Source organism: Cucurbita pepo, chromosome LG15 (genome assembly GCF_002806865.2).
Source record: "Cucurbita pepo subsp. pepo cultivar mu-cu-16 chromosome LG15, ASM280686v2, whole genome shotgun sequence".
NCBI lineage: Eukaryota > Viridiplantae > Streptophyta > Magnoliopsida > Cucurbitales > Cucurbitaceae > Cucurbita > Cucurbita pepo.
The window spans coordinates 7274649-7292574 of NC_036652.1; the positions used below are offsets into that span (position 1 = coordinate 7274649).

The following is a 17926-nucleotide window of genomic DNA, read 5'->3' on the forward strand; positions in this document are numbered from 1 at the left end:
ATATATATATATATATATATATATATATATATATATATATATATATATATATATAAGGCTAATTAAATACAAATTAAAATATAAAGTAATATGAACAGAATTTTTAAAGTAATTAAAAGTTTTCTCTTTTTTATTTTTTATTTTTTTTTATTATATATATATATATTATTTAGATTATTGATAATTGTATTATTAATTATAAACTACACTTTTGAATTAGTCAAAGTGTCAAAAATAAAAAACAATATTAAATTAAAATCATAAAGAAACTTTCTTAATCATTCATGTTTTAACTTTAAGCAATGTATTGGTTGTTAAAGGGTTTCTTTTAAAAAATTTAAATCTTTTTTTTAAAGATAACTTATTTATTTATTATTTTAGCCAATATATTTCAAATATTTCAATTTAGCCCGTAAACGTTATTTAATATTTATCTCGACCGGTGATTTATTTAATAATTATCTTCTATGGTACTTTATCGGGAAAAACTATATTATAAATATTTATTTCATTTTGATATTGTTTTTATATTTTTAGTTCTCGAATTTAAACACGTTTTAACTACGATGTAAAGAAATCCATAAAATTTCAACCACCAAAGCGCGTAACATCATTGTATTCACGTTAACAAACTTCTATATAATCATAAATTCTAAAAAATGTCCAAATTTCAAAATGTTACATTTTCATGTTAATTAATTTAAAAAATTAAATTAATATAGTTTTAGCTATTAAAGTTAAATAAAAAAAATTTACATCATAATTATTTAAAAAATCAGCCGGCATGAAAATTCAAAGATAAAAGTGTAATATTAAAACTGAAGCATCTTGTTTACACGTGCACCAATATTTGTGGGAGAAATACATGATATAATAAAAAAGGTTGATATTATTAAGAATTCGATGTCTTACTCCGATACTTTTAGGTAACAAAATAAGAGATATATAGCCGAGTAAAAGAAGGGTTCGGTCCAAACCGAGCGCTCCATGCACTAAAAAGAATCCAACATTGATTCAAATTGACCATACAAAGACTAAAAACAAATTTGGAGGAGAAAAATATAACATTTTGAAACTCAAATAAAAATTAAATTCAAAATTTATGGAAAATGTACGAAAATTTATGAACGGCCACATAAATAAACCATTTATTCAAATTCCTTTCCGATGTGGGACCAACCGACCTGTCAAAGAGAAAGCGGCCAGTGGGGGATATATACAATAATAATTTAAAGTTGAAAAGATTCCAGACCACCAAACAGAGCTGCAGTCTACTAAACGTGGACGATATTTACACCGCCTCTACGAAGCTTCTTGTGTTCAACTTACAGGTCTTTTATCAATGGGGTTTTCTCCATTTTCAGCATGAAAAATTTGACCTTTCTTCTTCTTCTTCTTCTCTCAAACCCCTTTTGGGTTTTGTTCTTCAATCATTTCCAAACTTTCCCAAAACTCGCTTTCTTGAAGATTGAACTAATGCGTCGAAGAATTACAGAACACCAATGGCGATACTCATGGAAGAAAGCTTTAAACTTTTAAGGCAAATGGGGTTACCTCTAGCTTCTTCTCTGATCAGTTGACAAAGGAGCTAGCTGAATTCTGATTCGAGATTCCCGTGTTGCCGATCTACGAATCCGGGTGGTTTTTCTGTTCATTCTGGGTTAGTTGCTGAAGAATTTGATGAGTAAAATGTTTGTGTGTAAGAGAGATTCAAGTACCTTGGTTGTTGTTGTTGTTGTGGCTTCTTTGGTGTTGCTCTTTGGAGCAGTGGGCAGCCAAACGATCCGTGAGCGTCGTTTTTCGTATGTTCGATTCGATGAAAGGGAGCATAATCAAGACTTCATCTTCACCGGAGGCTCTTCCATCGACGGTGGGGCGCTGCAGTTAACTCCTGACTCGCAGAACAATGTTGTTAGCCTTCAAAATACATTTGGCCGCATTGTGTACCATCAGCCGTTCAAGTTATGGCTAGCTGATATTGATAAAAAGGAGGAAGATGACATTGTTGCTTCATTCAGCTCATACTTTTACATCAATATTTTCAGAAATAAAGAATGGAATGCTGGTGAGGGGCTTACTTTTCTTATAGCTCCGACTGGTGATGCACCTGAACAGAGCTGGGGGCAGTGGATGGGCCTCACCAATGCAACCACGGACGGCGACAGCAGAAATCAAATTGTAGCTATCGAATTCGATACCGAGAAGCAGGATTTCGACCCTGACGACAACCATATCGGTCTGAACATCAACTCCATTAAGTCAAGGAAGGCTGTTTCACTGAATAAATCTGGCATAGTTTTATCCCCAGAGACCGGAACTAATCACAGTATCTGGGTTGATTATGATGGCAAAGCCAAACTTTTGCAGGTTTACATGTCTATAAACAAAGATCCAAAACCTGATAAACCGCTTCTCAATGAAACGATAAACCTGAAACGATTTGTGAAACAAGAATCATACATTGGATTCTCTGCTTCTACAGGCAGCCCAGAGATTCAGTTGAACTGTGTCTTGGAATGGACACTGGATTTGGAGCGTCTGCCGGAGAAGAAAAATCTAACGTGGTTGAAGATCCTTGCCGGAGTTGGAATTCCGATACTAATCGCAATTCTTATTGGGGTTTGGTTATTTGTTGATTATAGGAAGAAGAGGAGAGTGAGTAGGGATGAGGAGTCAAATGTTCAGGGCACATTGAAGAGGTTGCCTGGAATGCCTAGAGAGTTCAAGTACAAGGAACTAAAAAGGGCGACTCATAACTTCCATGAAAGCATGGTTCTAGGAAATGGGGGATTCGGGGTCGTGTACAAAGGCGTTTTGCAGGACAAGGATAAGGACATTACCACATCTTCAAATTCTGTTTCCAGGCTTGAAATTGCCGTCAAGAAATTCTCCAGGGACAGCATTAAGAGCGAAGGCGATTTTCTGGATGAGCTCACCATTATCCACCGTCTTCGCCACAAGAACCTCGTCCGTTTAGAAGGTAAGGCTTCCATTTTTCTGTTCTTCCAAACAAACAAGGGGAAAGAGAACAAGTTAAATATATAACTCTACCATGCCTGGTAAATATCATGAACATATTGTAGTAAGAGTGTGCCAGAGAACATATTTGTGTAGTTTTTCATTTGCATTCATGAAGCATCAATGACATGTAATAAGAGCATATATAGTGCATGATTCCAAACCAATGTACTCACATAAGCATTGCATATTTGTGCAGGGTGGTGCTATGAGAAAGGGAAGCTTTTATTAGTGTACGACTTTATGCCTAATGGAAGCGTCGAGAATCACCTATACGACGTTGCTGACGAGGATGTTCTCAGCTGGAGACATCGCTATAAAATTCTTGTAGGAGTTGCATCTGCGTTGCATTACTTGCATAATTTGTATGACCAGAAAGTATTGCACCGAGATATCAAATCAAGCAATATCTTGCTTGATTCCGACTTCAATGCTCGTCTAGGGGATTTCGGCCTTGCTAGAGCCTTGGATCCTGAAAGAAACTCTTATGCAGACCTGCAATGTGGTGGAGTTGCAGGCACAATGGGTTATGTTGCTCCTGAATGCTTCCATGAAGGGAAGGCTACTCCTGAAACCGATGTATATGGTTTTGGAGCAGTCGTGCTCGAGATCGTTTGTGGCAGGAGACCAGGAGCTGCTATTGAAGACGAGCAAAATCTGTGTACTCTAATTGATTGGGTGTGGAAGGGACACCGTGAAGGACACATCGAAAAATCTGTCGATAACCGGCTGGGCAATGGTTTTGTGGTTGATGAAGCTAGGAGGCTTCTACTACTTGGGTTGGCATGTACACATCCCACGGCAAGTGAAAGGCCACAAACTCAGGCTATACTCCAAATTTTAAACGGAGCTTTGCCAGCACCTCAAGTACCTCTGTTCAAGCCAGCCTTCATGTGGCCTCCCATGAGCACTACTTCCACCAATACCACTCTCACTTCACTGTCAAACACAAACAGCTCTCTTCCATGAAGTTTCACCATAGCTAGTCCTCTCCTTCTGTCTCGAAGCTTACCTGAAAAACATGTCGCTCGTCATCAAATTGTAGAAAACATCATTTATTCTCCTCTGATGCATGCAAGGGGATATGTATACCTGGGCTCAAACTCGCCAATGTCCCGAGATGTTCCTCCGGTTGCTTCTGCACATCACGCTAGCACTTGTCTGTTGTACCATTATTTTCGCTTTACAGTTAAGATTGACATGTTTTCTTTATAAATCAAAGGGGGTTTAAGAACTTCCTAGATTACAGATAATAGAAAAAAAATTCAAGTCCAAGTTCTAAGTTGTTATCATCTTCAATCTGATCCCGACAATTACACGGTTGTTTTAACAATGTTCGGTCTGTTTAACAGAAACAGAGAATAATGTTTAATCTTGCAACAACAGAAGACCTCAAAATAATGATGCAAGATTTAGGCAATAGGAATGACAATATATTTCAGGATGAGACCGGCAGGCTTGGAAAACAATGAAGCATCCTAGTGAAAATTTGCATATCATTATTCATAGGCCGTGGAGTACAGTCATGGCATAGATTCAAGAAATTTCTTGTATGCATAGTGTAAACTATAGAAACATGTAAATCTCGATATAAACTGCACAGAATAAGACGATTTCTACTGGCTAATCCAAGTTTTCAACACCCTAATGTAGGGGTTTTTAAGGTAATCACAGGAGAGGTGACTTTCATCCCAGGGCTTTGGTTAGCATTCAAGTAATAAACATCTTATGATTATCAAAGAGATGCTCCCCCAGATGCAAAAACCCAAAATTTCCATTGGAACTGTTAATAATAATTGGTCGAAGAACAGTACAAATTCTGGCACAAAATTCTCAACAGTAAAGATGAAAACTACAAGGGAGGATCAGGGGTCCAAATCTCAACCCATACAACATAAGGAAAAGAGTTACATGAGAGTACTCTGTATATACTCCACTCCATTTGAATTGTTCAAACACAAGGGACACCATAACGAGCCTAAAGCATGAACCGTGAATGAAGGAAGGGTAATCCAGGGCTAAAAACAATTGCTCGGCAGGACGAAGGCTCTAAACTTTAACTAGAAGCCTGGAAAATGAATTATTAGGCAACAAAACTTGTAAAGATGCTGAGAAACAACATTCTTTCAGGATATGGTTCCTAAATCTCCAAGCATAGCCTCATAACAAACTCATTTTCATCATAAACTTCTTTTGATTGCATTCCAACAATTCACTCAAGGTAAAGTCCGTTGTCTTCTCTTTCAACAATCTATGCCGCAACTCGAGTCTTTTCTTCAAACCATGCTTAAAAAACTCGGGATATTCGGCAACTTCGTCAAGTGTTCTTCCCATTATTTCAACTAAAAATCTGATCCGAGGTTCTAAAGAATGTTGAATGCTCTTGATCAAAATAGGAGGATAACCAGTCACCAAAGACACTATTTCTCCATCTTTAAACCCACTTCTCCTCAGGTAATCCAAATTGGGTCTCAAAACTTTGTCCACATCCCTACACAAAATGTCTGGAAATTTCAATGCAACTGCTTGAAGATCCATCTCACTGAGACCGATCGATTTCAGAAACTCGAAAGTAGGACGGAGCCTTTTATGAACACTATATCCAATGAGAAATGGATTTTTTGCTAGAACTTTTCCAATCATCCCATCCTTCGTTAGCCCAACCCCAGCAAGAAAATCCACAGTTTCAATGAGCTTCGATTCAATGCTGTAGCTAATAAGCCTCGGGTTGAGTAGAATCATCTTTCCAAGCTGCTTTTCAGGGACACCCAGAGCTTGAAAGAAAGCCAAAAGTGGGCATAGCTTCTCTTCAACACTATAGGAAAGAATGCCAGGAAATTTGGCAATAGCTGTAGCAATTTCACGAGGCTTAGTGCTGAGTGTTGCAAGGCACTCAACCATGGGAGCAATTTTCTCTTGAAGACCAAGAACTAGAATCTTAGGACATTTGGAAACAACAGAAGGGAGTTTCCTCTTTTGAATCCCAATTCCTTCCAAATATTCCCAATTTTCAGCAGCTCTTTCATTCTGCATACCTTCCAAACGCCTACACTTTTTAAACATCTTATCAATGCTTCCATCATCAAATCCTTTGTCCCTGAAGAACCATAGCATACTAGTACCATTTCGACTGCCGCTAATTTCCATAAAACCCTGAAAGATTCAGCATACAAACAGATTTTTCATAAATCCACCAAATGTTCGTAAAAATACTGTACAATTACCAGCAAGTAATGCAAAATCACGAGAGGAAATAGGAATTGAACTCCAAATTCAAAAAAACCCTCCGTTTTAAAAGAGAAATGCAATGCAGAATGGCGATAAACACAAGGAAATTCGAGTTCACCTTCTTCAATCAAATGGATAAGCAAGCAGTCTTTATTGATTTCTGCGCTCGATCAAAGCTCTAATTGTGAGGAAATTGAAGTTACAGAAGCAGGAATTTCTGAGTCTTTCAAGAAGAACATAGAGCAAGAAGTATCATTCTTGAGCTCGGCAAGACGAAGGAGCTTCGTTTAATTTGGTACGAAATGGATAAGTTGATAGTGAGCCGAAATGCATAATTTTCGCCCAACCCTTTAATTCCTAAAATTCATTTATTATTAAACAATTATTTAAATTATTCAAAATTATCCTTCATTTTTTTTTTTTTAGAAATTTGTTTCAAAAAAATTATTTTAAAATTTTAAATAATTCTAAAAAAATTTAAATAATACTCATCTACCTTTATTAATATATATATATATATATATATATATATATATATTTTGTGCAATTTTATTTCAGGACCATCGTTTAAGGACCGTTACGACACTGTTGATAGATTTAAAAACAAAATACTTTATACTGAGCGTTTTTTTAAGGAAGCTGTAAATACCTATCTAACATAGGTATCAGAGTCAGTCACAAGACAATATACTAGTGAGGACGCTGAGCTTCCAAGAGGGTGGATTGTGAGATCTCACATCGGTGGGAGAGGATAACAAAACATTCCTTATAAGTGTGTAGAAACTTCTCCCTACCAAAGATTATATACTGTGAGGAGCCGTTGTTGTTACTCTCTTGCTTGCTTATATAACGTCTCTTTCAAAATTTCTCTTTCGAAAATCTGTTTCTGCCCTCATTTTCTAAAACCTTCTTCTTAAATCAAGGCCAGAGGCTCGAGCATACGTCGCTTGGTCGTAGACGACGTAAGAACGAATTGACTTAGCTCACTTGCCATTGGAAAGTGAGTGTCGCACAATCGCAAGTCCGCTGCTATAAAAAATGCGATTGTGACAAGTGGTGTTTTGAAATCTTAACGGAAACCCAGAACAAAAAGTCCAAAGAGGACAATATCTACTTGCGTTGTATTGTTAAAATTTAATAGTAATTTTTTTTTTTTTTTTTTTATGAAAATTTAAAAATATTATTAAAAATTTTTAGAGTTAAAAATGATATTTTTATGAATTTAGCTTTATTTTTAATAAAATAATGGAACGCCCAAACCTATACACTTGGTTCCCTCGCTAAAACCCTACACCCATTTTTCCCTCCATCGTCATCGTTCCTTTGCCGACTGTTAGCAATCTCTTCATAATTTCTTCGCTCGAGATTCTCATGGGAGCGTTGCAGATGCAATTACAATCTCGCCTTCGAGTTTCGAAGATTTTGTCTTCAACAATTCGGAATTGGGAAAGAGGCTTTCCTCTGCTCCATGATCCATTGCGAACGCCGGATTTGTCACTCTCGCCGGTGGAATCTCGCTGTTTTAGCTCCAATTCCATGGATGACGATTGGAACTTCTCAAGGTCCGAGCCGAGAAGCAGCCCGCCGCAACGACGTTCTCCCCCGGATCCTCGGGAAGCTCGTCGAGTTCCCAAATTCGCCGGGGAAGGATCTGCTCCTTACCCTGAGGACAATCGGAATCAACGGTTTAATAGGCATTCGGAAGGTTCCTCGTCCCGATTCGCAAACGAAGGGCCGATGTCGCGGCGAAGGAATGAGTCTTTGTCTCAGAAGGATTTTAGCTTTCTTGAAAAATTCAAGCTGAACACTGACAATCAGAGTACTAGTACAGAGAAAATCGAGCCGAGCTCTTCTGCTCAGTTTTCTGAATCAATGCAAGGGGAGCAATCGCAACCACAGTGTCCTCCAGAAGCGGATGAGATATTCAGGAAAATGAAGGAAACTGGTCTAATTCCCAACGCTGTTGCTATGCTTGATGGGCTTTGCAAGGATGGGCTTATCCAAGAAGCAATGAAACTATTTGGTTTGATTCGTGAGAAGGGTACAATTCCAGAAGTTGTGGTTTACACTGCTGTTGTTGATGGGTTTTGCAAGGCCGAGAAGCTTGATGAAGCAATTAGGATTTTCAGGAAAATGCAGAATAATGGCATTTCTCCCAATGCCTTCAGTTACGGCATCTTGATACAGGGACTGTACAAATCCAAACAATTAGAGGATGCCGTATCATTTTGCATTGAGATGTTAGAATCTGGGCATTCTCCAAATCTAACCACTTTTGTCGGCCTAATTGATGAGTTATGCAAAGAAAAGGGGGAGGACGAAGCTCATACTGTCATAGAAACCTTAAAACAAAAGGGATTCTTGATTAATGAGAAAGCTTTAAGAGAATTCTTGAATAAAAGAGCCCCATTTTCTCCACATATCTGGGAACTAATCTTCGGGAAGAAAACGAAGGAATTTTTCTGAGATTCTTGTCGTGGTTAAGAAGTTGTAAGTCTTCTTTCTTTTCCCTTTTATGCAATTCCTTCGCCAATTCAAGATATGTTTACCATATGTTATATGGAGTAATTTGAGTAGATAACCGACAGGTTTGCAATTGACATTGTCTTCAATCTTTTGATAGCATCTATAAGCTTATACGAATTGTTGGGTACCAAAATGATTAGATACAAAACAAGGAAAAGGAAAAAAAAGGAGAATATCCTGTAAGTTACCTTTGTTTAATTAGATTTTATTAAATTTTTATTTTCATTAGCATTCTAGGATGGCTATGATTTATAGAAGTGGTGGTTCATGTATGTATTAATGAGACAAACAACCTTTCATTCAGAAAATGAAGCATGGAAATCCAGAAAACAAAGCCCACAAAAGGGAGTGGCTCTAAAGAAAGCGCCTCATGTTATGTAAAATATTTTCCATTGAATAGTTACAAAAGACCTTTCGTCATCAAAGCCCAAAGACCTCCCCCCACCCCCCCCCGATCCTTATCTTCACTAAGAAAGATCGTTTACCTTAGCTAATTTTGATTTCCTCTTGTCCACCTCAAGCTTACTGCTCAAGTTTATAAGTTTTAGAATCATTCAACATAAAGCTAGCCCAACCTATGACCAAGGACAATAAGATATGCTCATTCGTTAACAGCTTCCAAAATCACTCGCATAAGTATAAGCATACAAGAACTAAGCTGTGAATCTTACTTAGAGTTGCTGTTCCCCCCTCCCTCCCTCTTTCTCTTCTTCTTCTTCATCTGCTTTTTCTTATCAACACCATCTAGAAGGGGGAAAGAACTTACACGTATCAAATCACTTTGAGTTCTCCTAATTGGAAAGGTTCAAATTGCCTTTAAATGATACTCAAAATGTCTTGTCCTGCTGTAACATATTCACGACTTTTGTGTCGAACTAAGAGTTATGTGTGCATTTCTCTCTACAACCTTAATTACATTTCACTCTAGAAGAATAACTGTTTGTGAAGATTTTGACTTGGATGCTCAATTAGGGAGCACTACTCAATTTTACAGTTCTTAAATATTTGCGAGCTAAAGTTGCAGCTTATGGGAGAGAAAGAGTTTGTTCACGTGCAGATGGAACTCAACTTAAGATTAGTATGTCATTTCATTTTAGAATTGATGAGTGGAAGTTCATACACAATGTTATGTTCCAGAATATTTGGNTGCTGTTGTTGATGGGTTTTGCAAGGCCGAGAAGCTTGATGAAGCAATTAGGATTTTCAGGAAAATGCAGAATAATGGCATTTCTCCCAATGCCTTCAGTTACGGCATCTTGATACAGGGACTGTACAAATCCAAACAATTAGAGGATGCCGTATCATTTTGCATTGAGATGTTAGAATCTGGGCATTCTCCAAATCTAACCACTTTTGTCGGCCTAATTGATGAGTTATGCAAAGAAAAGGGGGAGGACGAAGCTCATACTGTCATAGAAACCTTAAAACAAAAGGGATTCTTGATTAATGAGAAAGCTTTAAGAGAATTCTTGAATAAAAGAGCCCCATTTTCTCCACATATCTGGGAACTAATCTTCGGGAAGAAAACGAAGGAATTTTTCTGAGATTCTTGTCGTGGTTAAGAAGTTGTAAGTCTTCTTTCTTTTCCCTTTTATGCAATTCCTTCGCCAATTCAAGATATGTTTACCATATGTTATATGGAGTAATTTGAGTAGATAACCGACAGGTTTGCAATTGACATTGTCTTCAATCTTTTGATAGCATCTATAAGCTTATACGAATTGTTGGGTACCAAAATGATTAGATACAAAACAAGGAAAAGGAAAAAAAAGGAGAATATCCTGTAAGTTACCTTTGTTTAATTAGATTTTATTAAATTTTTATTTTCATTAGCATTCTAGGATGGCTATGATTTATAGAAGTGGTGGTTCATGTATGTATTAATGAGACAAACAACCTTTCATTCAGAAAATGAAGCATGGAAATCCAGAAAACAAAGCCCACAAAAGGGAGTGGCTCTAAAGAAAGCGCCTCATGTTATGTAAAATATTTTCCATTGAATAGTTACAAAAGACCTTTCGTCATCAAAGCCCAAAGACCTCCCCCCNCACCATCTAGAAGGGGGAAAGAACTTACACGTATCAAATCACTTTGAGTTCTCCTAATTGGAAAGGTTCAAATTGCCTTTAAATGATACTCAAAATGTCTTGTCCTGCTGTAACATATTCACGACTTTTGTGTCGAACTAAGAGTTATGTGTGCATTTCTCTCTACAACCTTAATTACATTTCACTCTAGAAGAATAACTGTTTGTGAAGATTTTGACTTGGATGCTCAATTAGGGAGCACTACTCAATTTTACAGTTCTTAAATATTTGCGAGCTAAAGTTGCAGCTTATGGGAGAGAAAGAGTTTGTTCACGTGCAGATGGAACTCAACTTAAGATTAGTATGTCATTTCATTTTAGAATTGATGAGTGGAAGTTCATACACAATGTTATGTTCCAGAATATTTGGTCATTATTGTTATGATGGATCAATTAGGAGTTTTCATTTAAAAAGGCCGCATGATTTATTTTCTGTTAGTTATGGCTAAGGATATGCAGCTCTCCAAGTGTTAATGCTTATCTGTATGATCATGTAGGTGAAGATACCAATCATGTTACTGAGAAGAAACCGCAAGTTGAAATTAATGAAACTCAGTATCCAGATTAAAACTGGTTCAAGAGTGAACAGTCTACGACTGTTGAAGTGAGCTCTAAGAGTAGTTCAAGTTTGGAGAACTCAATACTTTGTGCAGTCTAGTTCATTGACCTTTGGTTAAATATTGTGTGGATCAAACGGCATGGCAGATATTGGCTACGGTTAATGACATGGATATTTTTTGATAGATTGTGAACATCAGAAAATGTGTTAAGTTCACTATTTACCTCTTAGAATTTTTTTTTTTTACAAACATTTATGTAAGTTATGAATATTTCCTTGGTTTCTACCATTAATGGCTACATAGAGATGGATTTTTAGGTTAAATTATTGATCTAGTTTTTGAACTTTGATGATTGTGTCATTTGGTTCCTAAACTTTCAAAAATGTCTAATAGGTCTCTGAACTTTCAATTTTGTGTCTAATAGAGTTCTAAATTTTCGATTTTGTATCTAATAGGTTCTTGATAGTAGATTTATGTATATGAAACTGAATTTTGTCTAATGAAATGCTAAAATTTCAATTTTATGTTTAGTAGATACAAGATTAAAAAATTTAGGGGTTTGTGGTATTCAAAATTGAAAATTTAAGGATCTATTGGACACTTTTTAAAGTTTAGGAACTCAATGGACATAAAATTCAAAGGTTAAAAAATATTAGGTGCCTTTTAAAATTGTGTGACCTATTAGAGATTTTTGAAAGTTCAGGAACTAAATAGACACAAGTTAAAGTTCATTTTATCGAGATTAGCTGAGTATCTGTTGTGAGTTATGTTCATGTTCATGGCTGTACTACTCCCTGTTATATTATTTTAATTTAGGTGAGAAGAGTGAAGAATATGGATCAGATACACCACCTGGCTTTGGAGAAGAGAATGAGGAAGGAAAGGCCACGTTGCCAGGTAGCCATTTATTTTAAAGCTAAGTACAACTCATCAGATATATTATGTATTTTCTTTCCAGGAGCATGTATGATTTGGTCGGTATTATTCTATCTTGAAGTGTAAGTTTAGTCAAAACCTGGGAAGGGAGGTGGCTGCTCTTGTTTTCTTATTGTTATTATAAGTGAAAAATGGAAAAGAAAAATGGTATTAAGATATGAATGGAAGATATTGTTATCATGTGCATATTTAGATACTTGAGGCATTGACTGACTTTTGAAGTATTGAGTGCAATGTTGGGTCGGCGCCGGCCCCCTCTTTCCAGCTGGAATCATTGTTCTAACACTAAAATATTAGCACAGAAACTCGATGGAATTTAGGAGATCTTCCCCTCAAGAATTCTGAGTTTTATTTGTTTGGTTGACTTCTGGGTGAGATTAGGAATTTGAACTTTTGACTTATTGGTCGACGTTACGTGTCTAAATTAGTTAACCTATGCTACGTGTCTAAACTAGTTAACCTATGCTCTTGTCAGGTGAAAGTAGAAATTCAAATTTTTGACTTCTTGGTCGATCCTATGTATCTAAACCTGTTGAGCTATACTCTAGTGGGTGAGAGTAGAAATTCAAATCTTTAACTTATTGATTGATCATATGTATCTAAATCAGTTGAACTATGCTTTAGTTGGGAGAGTAAAAATTTGAACATTTGACTTCTTGATCGATCCCATGTATTTGAACCTGTTGAACTATGGTCTAGTGGGTGAGAGTAGAAATTTAAATCTTTGACTTCTAGGTCGATCATATGTATCTAAATCAGTTGAACTCTGCTCTATTTGGTAAGAGTAAAAATTCGAACTTTTGACTTTTTGGCCAATCATACGTATCTAAACCTATTGAACTATGCTCTAGTAAGTGAGAGTAGAAATTCAGATCTTTGACTTCTTGGTCGATCATATGTATCTAAATCAGCTAAACTATGCACTAGTTGACAAGAGCAAAAATTCGAATCTTTGACTTTTCGGCCGATCATACGTAACTAAACCTGTTGAGCTATGTTCCAGTGGATGAGAGTAGAAACTCAGATCTTTGACTTCTTAGTCGATCATATGTATCTAAATCAACTGAACTATGCTATAGTTGACAAAAGTAAAGATTTGAACCTTTGACTTTTCGGCCGATCATATGTATCTAAACTAGTTGACTATTATCTAATTTTGGAAAAATTCTCAAGTCCGAAGTTCATGTCCAGTATGAATTCAGGCTCATAAAATAGACTGTTTATATCATTCCACACCGACTTCACAAGACTCATTTCTTTACACAAGCAGGTGGATTTGTTAGCATAGAATTTGGTTGTCGGGCACAACAAGATTGGTCGGTCTTTACAATATAAGGTTAAGCTTCCCAAACCCAAATTTTATAATCATTAATATATTCTGAGTCAAACATCCTTGATTTGTTATATTCCTCCAAAAGTCAAGGCCTGAAGTCAACCCACCTGATCATGGGAAGCCAAGTTTCTAGTATATAAATGCCTCTGGTTCTTCCATTGTCAGAGCAACTAGCAGCAAAGAGAAGCAAAGGAAGAAGCTGCTGCTGGTGCTAAGTTTTTGGCTATAGAATGATAAGCTTAGCGTTAGGTCGTGGTTCAATGTGCATGGCCACCATTGTCTTCTACACTTGTGTGTGGATCCCTCTGTGTCAACTGAAGATGGCGATCGAAAGCATGATCGGCCTTCTGTCGGGCTGGACGTGTCAGCCGCTCACGACGGAGTCGGCACCGTGGGAGGTAAAACTTCCAATTTGTAGGTTTAAAGAGCTGCAGCGTAGGGGAGGAATGGAGGAGGAGATTTGCTCGGTTTGCTTGGCCGAGTTCACCGGAGACGATTTGGTGAGCCAACTGTACCGATGTAGCCATCTTTTCCATGTAGAATGTATTGAGAATTGGCTACATAGAGATCACTTTACCTGCCCTCTCTGCAGATCCTTCCTCTTCCCAGCATTGTAAATCGTTTGGAAATAATTTCTCTCCGTCCATTGTTTCGAGTAGCGTTTAGGTCTCTTTGTGCCATTGAATTACTATCTCTAATAGCAGTGCACAAATTCTCGTGTCAATCTAAGCATAACTCTATAAACAAATGCATTAGTTACATATTAGGGGTTCGATGGTTTGTTCTCTTATTTTGCAATAGTTGAACTAACAAGTTATCTTACATTCTTTCACTCACATCATCATGAGATCGAATATTGAGATTTAATATTATATCCAATACAACGTCTTAGAAGATGATTTTTTTTTTTCATTTTTAAAAATTAGTTGCTTTTATTTATTTTTATATATATAGTTAAAAGGGAGTTTCCATATATTAAAAATGTGTTTCTTTTTTAAATTTGTTTAGACTAATTTTTTAAAGATGTTTTTTAGAAAAAAAATTTAGTCCCAATCCTAACATGTTTGAATTTTTTTTTTATATATATTCTTAATAATTTATTTTATGAGTTGACGAACTTATACTTTAGAAATATAATTGATAACATCTATCAAATAATTATTAATAAATCAAAAGTAAATCATTATTAAATAAGTATAAAATAAAGAATATATTATAACTTTAATATAATTATAATTCAGTCGATAAAAAATATCGTTTCAACTGTTTAAAAGTCGGTTGAAATCTCAAATCTTTATTTGAATTTAATTTAAAATTAATTAATTAATTAATTAAAGTCTTTGAGGGATGTTAATGGCCGGTTAGGAAAATACTTTACTTTTCCCCCTTAATAATTTAATCCCACACGCTCACGTACGTTGAGAAGGTCAACGTTCTTTTAAATAAAAAAGTCAACGACTAGAGAATTTTAATCGTCAACAATTCCCCGGGAAAAACGACTAATTGGATCTGGAAAAGGCTTGAGATTGGGCTTGAAAAAAGCTCAAAGGCCCACTACTAGGCCCAATCTTACTAAATGGACCCAAATGAACCCGACCCAGTTTCGAGCCCGAAGTCTTTGGCGGGTAGGAATTCTGAACAAAATATATTTACAGCAGAACGACGGAGGAGAAACTGTACTCTGATCGGAGAGATCGAATTTTGGAATCGAGATCTTTGGTTCCTGAAACTTCAGAGCAAAATGGTATGTGATTTCATTGCTTTGATTCATTTCTAGATTTTGATTGTTTCAAGGTTGAAATTGCGTTGTTCAATGCATTATAGTCTTCCTCATCGTGGATCTGCTTTGCTCTTTCTTTGTGGAATGGTTTAATTGTTTCCTCTTTTTCTTCTGAATTTTTTTTTCGCTCTTAAAATCGATTTTGAGTGCTTTTGGTGTTGTAAACATTCAGATCTTTGCTTAGCCGATATCCGGATTGCCCAATTTTCGATTCTATTTGTTGTTGGATTCGTCGTGCTCGTTCGTTTATGTGGCTGTATAGCATCTGGGATTTCAGGAATAGTTCTTGGATTTAGTCTTGCTAGGTGGTTTGTGATTGTAATCATGGTCCGTCCTAACTCCCTCATTTGGTTGTGCCTCCCTTAGGCGGAGCTGTTTCTTCTCTGTTGAGCTAGTAGTAGAATCCGCACTTCTCCAGAGTGGTGGAGTGGTGATTCTTGTTTCATTTCTTTTGTTCTCGAGCTTTGAGTGTGTTTAAGCCATGAGTTCCTGAATCTTTTTCTTCCCTCTTCCCAAGGACTTTTGTAAATTACCCATAAGTTATTATTGTGGATTGGAGCCCCTTTTTATAGAGCTAGTTGTTTGGCGTCTTTGGTTTGGGGTGTTTCCTGTATGCTCGTTAGCTTTTCCTTTTCCTTTTCCTTTTGTAGTGTTTCATTTTTTTTTTATCTCAATGAAAGCGTGGTTCTTTGTCATAAAATAATTCTCTCTTCCTTGGAGTAACTTAAGTTTAGTGTTTATATCTTCAAATCTTCGTTTCCCACACAAGAAAAGACGGCTTAATCTATACCTTCCATGGTGTTCTAACTGATGGTGGTGTAAATATCCAGATTCACTTCGTGCTTCTTATAAGCAGACAAGGAAAAGTGAGGTTGACGAAATGGTATTCTCCTTATACTCAGAAGGAGAGATCTAAGGTAAAGCTATTTGCCTAATTCTGTAATTTAATGCTAATAGGTTCTTTTAATTTCCAGCAATGAGAATATTTGCAATTTCTTGTTTGCTTTCCACACGCCCACAAAGTTTATTTGCTTTAATAAGTCTTAGTTCCCCTAGGATCTATTGGACTTACCACATTATGACATGTGCTTGTGTCTGCTCATGTTCTTTAAAAAGGTTATCCGTGAGCTTAGTGGAATGATTCTAAATCGGGGGCCTAAGCTCTGTAACTTTGTGGAATGGAGGGGACTCAAAGCTGTATATAAAAGGTACGTCATGGCGTATTGATGTGTTCTGCAATCCAAATCTTTAACTTGTCCATGTTGCTCGGTCTAAGATGATTAATAATTTTACTGTTCGTGTAATGCAGATATGCTAGTCTTTACTTTTGCATGTGCATTGATCAGGATGACAATGAATTAGAGGTCCTTGAATGTATTCATCATTTCGTTGAGATTTTGGACCGTTACTTCGGCAGTGTAAGTGAATTAAATTTTAGTTCGTAAGTTGTTCGAGACAATTCTTTTTGCACCATCTCTTTAACTGACATTTAGTTTCTTCATTATTATGGTCTTTCATTTATGTTTGTAGGTCTGTGAGTTGGATTTGATCTTCAACTTTCACAAGGTATTATTTACTTGCTTAAGCTGCACCTTTCTTTAATTAGCAATCCATTGCCTCTGGCCCGCCAGACATTGGTATTTTGTGTAAGCCCGATGCATCTGAATTACATGCACTCAGCTTCTCGCCAGTTAACTTTTCTTGAGTAGATGTTCACGTCCTTTATATGAAACTTTGAATGTGTTGTTTATTTATTTTAACATTGAAGGCCTATTATATACTGGATGAGCTTCTAATAGCTGGCGAACTCCAAGAATCAAGCAAGAAAACAGTAGCAAGATTGATAGCCGCACAGGTACTCTCTTCTTTATCTTTGCAGTACCTTAGTTATGATTTCAATTCAGCTGATGATAAGGTAATTGATATTCCATCGTAGGATTCGTTGGTGGAGACAGCAAAGGAGCAAGCTAGTTCAATAAGTAACATAATTGCGCAGGCCACCAAGTAGGAACACTAAAATGTATGTTTCAGTTTTTTGGTGAATTGAGTTGTTCTGAAGCATTGTAATTATATGTTATCTGGACTTGTATCATACAAGTGAATGCCTTGTTTTTGCTTATTTTCATTTGTAGTATTACACAAATTGCTGGTGTTCTAGTGAGTTCACCTGCCTGGTTAAATGTTTGCTGGATTGTTCTATTGTTGATCACAAATACAAACGTTATTGCTTGCTAGAAGTGTTCGATCTCTGTTTCTTACCATAAGCCTTCGGCAGCCATGCTTTAGAAATGATTGTCTATCCTGCTTGCTTTCACATTTTCCTTGTATGTTACATCTATCCTTGCCTTACCACAGCTTGCACCTTGCCTTCAGTTCCAATATCTTCTTTTATTTGGTTAGCCCAAGATTTGGACACTCTTTTAGTTTTCCTCTTATTTTATTTATGTTATTTGAGATGA

General features: G+C 36.5%; 4 protein-coding genes across 5 annotated transcripts; 3 read left to right on the forward strand and 1 right to left on the reverse strand.

Moving 5' to 3' along the window:
• Window positions 1-1642: 1642 nt before the first annotated feature.
• LOC111811660 (probable L-type lectin-domain containing receptor kinase S.5) lies at window positions 1643-4293 on the forward strand. The gene is made up of 2 exons (XM_023698649.1): window positions 1643-2980; window positions 3218-4293. The coding sequence occupies exons 1-2, from the start codon at window positions 1681-1683 to the stop codon at window positions 3985-3987; spliced, it is 2070 nt and encodes a 689-aa protein (XP_023554417.1). The 5' UTR covers window positions 1643-1680; the 3' UTR covers window positions 3988-4293.
• Window positions 4294-4774: 481 nt separating this feature from the next.
• Window positions 4775-6578, reverse strand: LOC111811755 (transcription termination factor MTERF6, chloroplastic/mitochondrial). Its single transcript, XM_023698780.1, has 2 exons — window positions 6365-6578; window positions 4775-6171 (listed from the first exon to the last, which is right to left on the reverse strand). Exon 2 carries the CDS (start codon window positions 6163-6165, stop codon window positions 5179-5181), a length of 987 nt encoding a protein of 328 aa, XP_023554548.1. The 5' UTR covers window positions 6166-6171; window positions 6365-6578; the 3' UTR covers window positions 4775-5178.
• Window positions 6579-7505: 927 nt separating this feature from the next.
• Window positions 7506-11765, forward strand: LOC111811737 (pentatricopeptide repeat-containing protein At4g38150-like). 2 transcript variants are annotated; one of them, XM_023698757.1, is made up of 3 exons: window positions 7506-8330; window positions 9935-10340; window positions 11356-11765. In XM_023698757.1, exons 1-2 carry the CDS (start codon window positions 7618-7620, stop codon window positions 10314-10316), a joined length of 1095 nt encoding a protein of 364 aa, XP_023554525.1. In that variant the 5' UTR covers window positions 7506-7617; the 3' UTR covers window positions 10317-10340; window positions 11356-11765. The 2 variants fall into 2 exon arrangements, with proteins under 2 accessions (XP_023554525.1, XP_023554526.1); XM_023698758.1 differs by lacking the exon at window positions 9935-10340 and having other exon boundaries at window positions 7506-8736.
• A 3561-nt stretch (window positions 11766-15326) lies between these two features.
• Window positions 15327-17704, forward strand: LOC111811820 (AP-1 complex subunit sigma-1-like). Its single transcript, XM_023698860.1, has 7 exons — window positions 15327-15431; window positions 16298-16384; window positions 16584-16675; window positions 16777-16885; window positions 16998-17033; window positions 17236-17322; window positions 17404-17704. The coding sequence occupies exons 1-7, from the start codon at window positions 15429-15431 to the stop codon at window positions 17473-17475; spliced, it is 486 nt and encodes a 161-aa protein (XP_023554628.1). The 5' UTR covers window positions 15327-15428; the 3' UTR covers window positions 17476-17704.
• The last annotated feature ends 222 nt before the right edge of the window (window positions 17705-17926 follow it).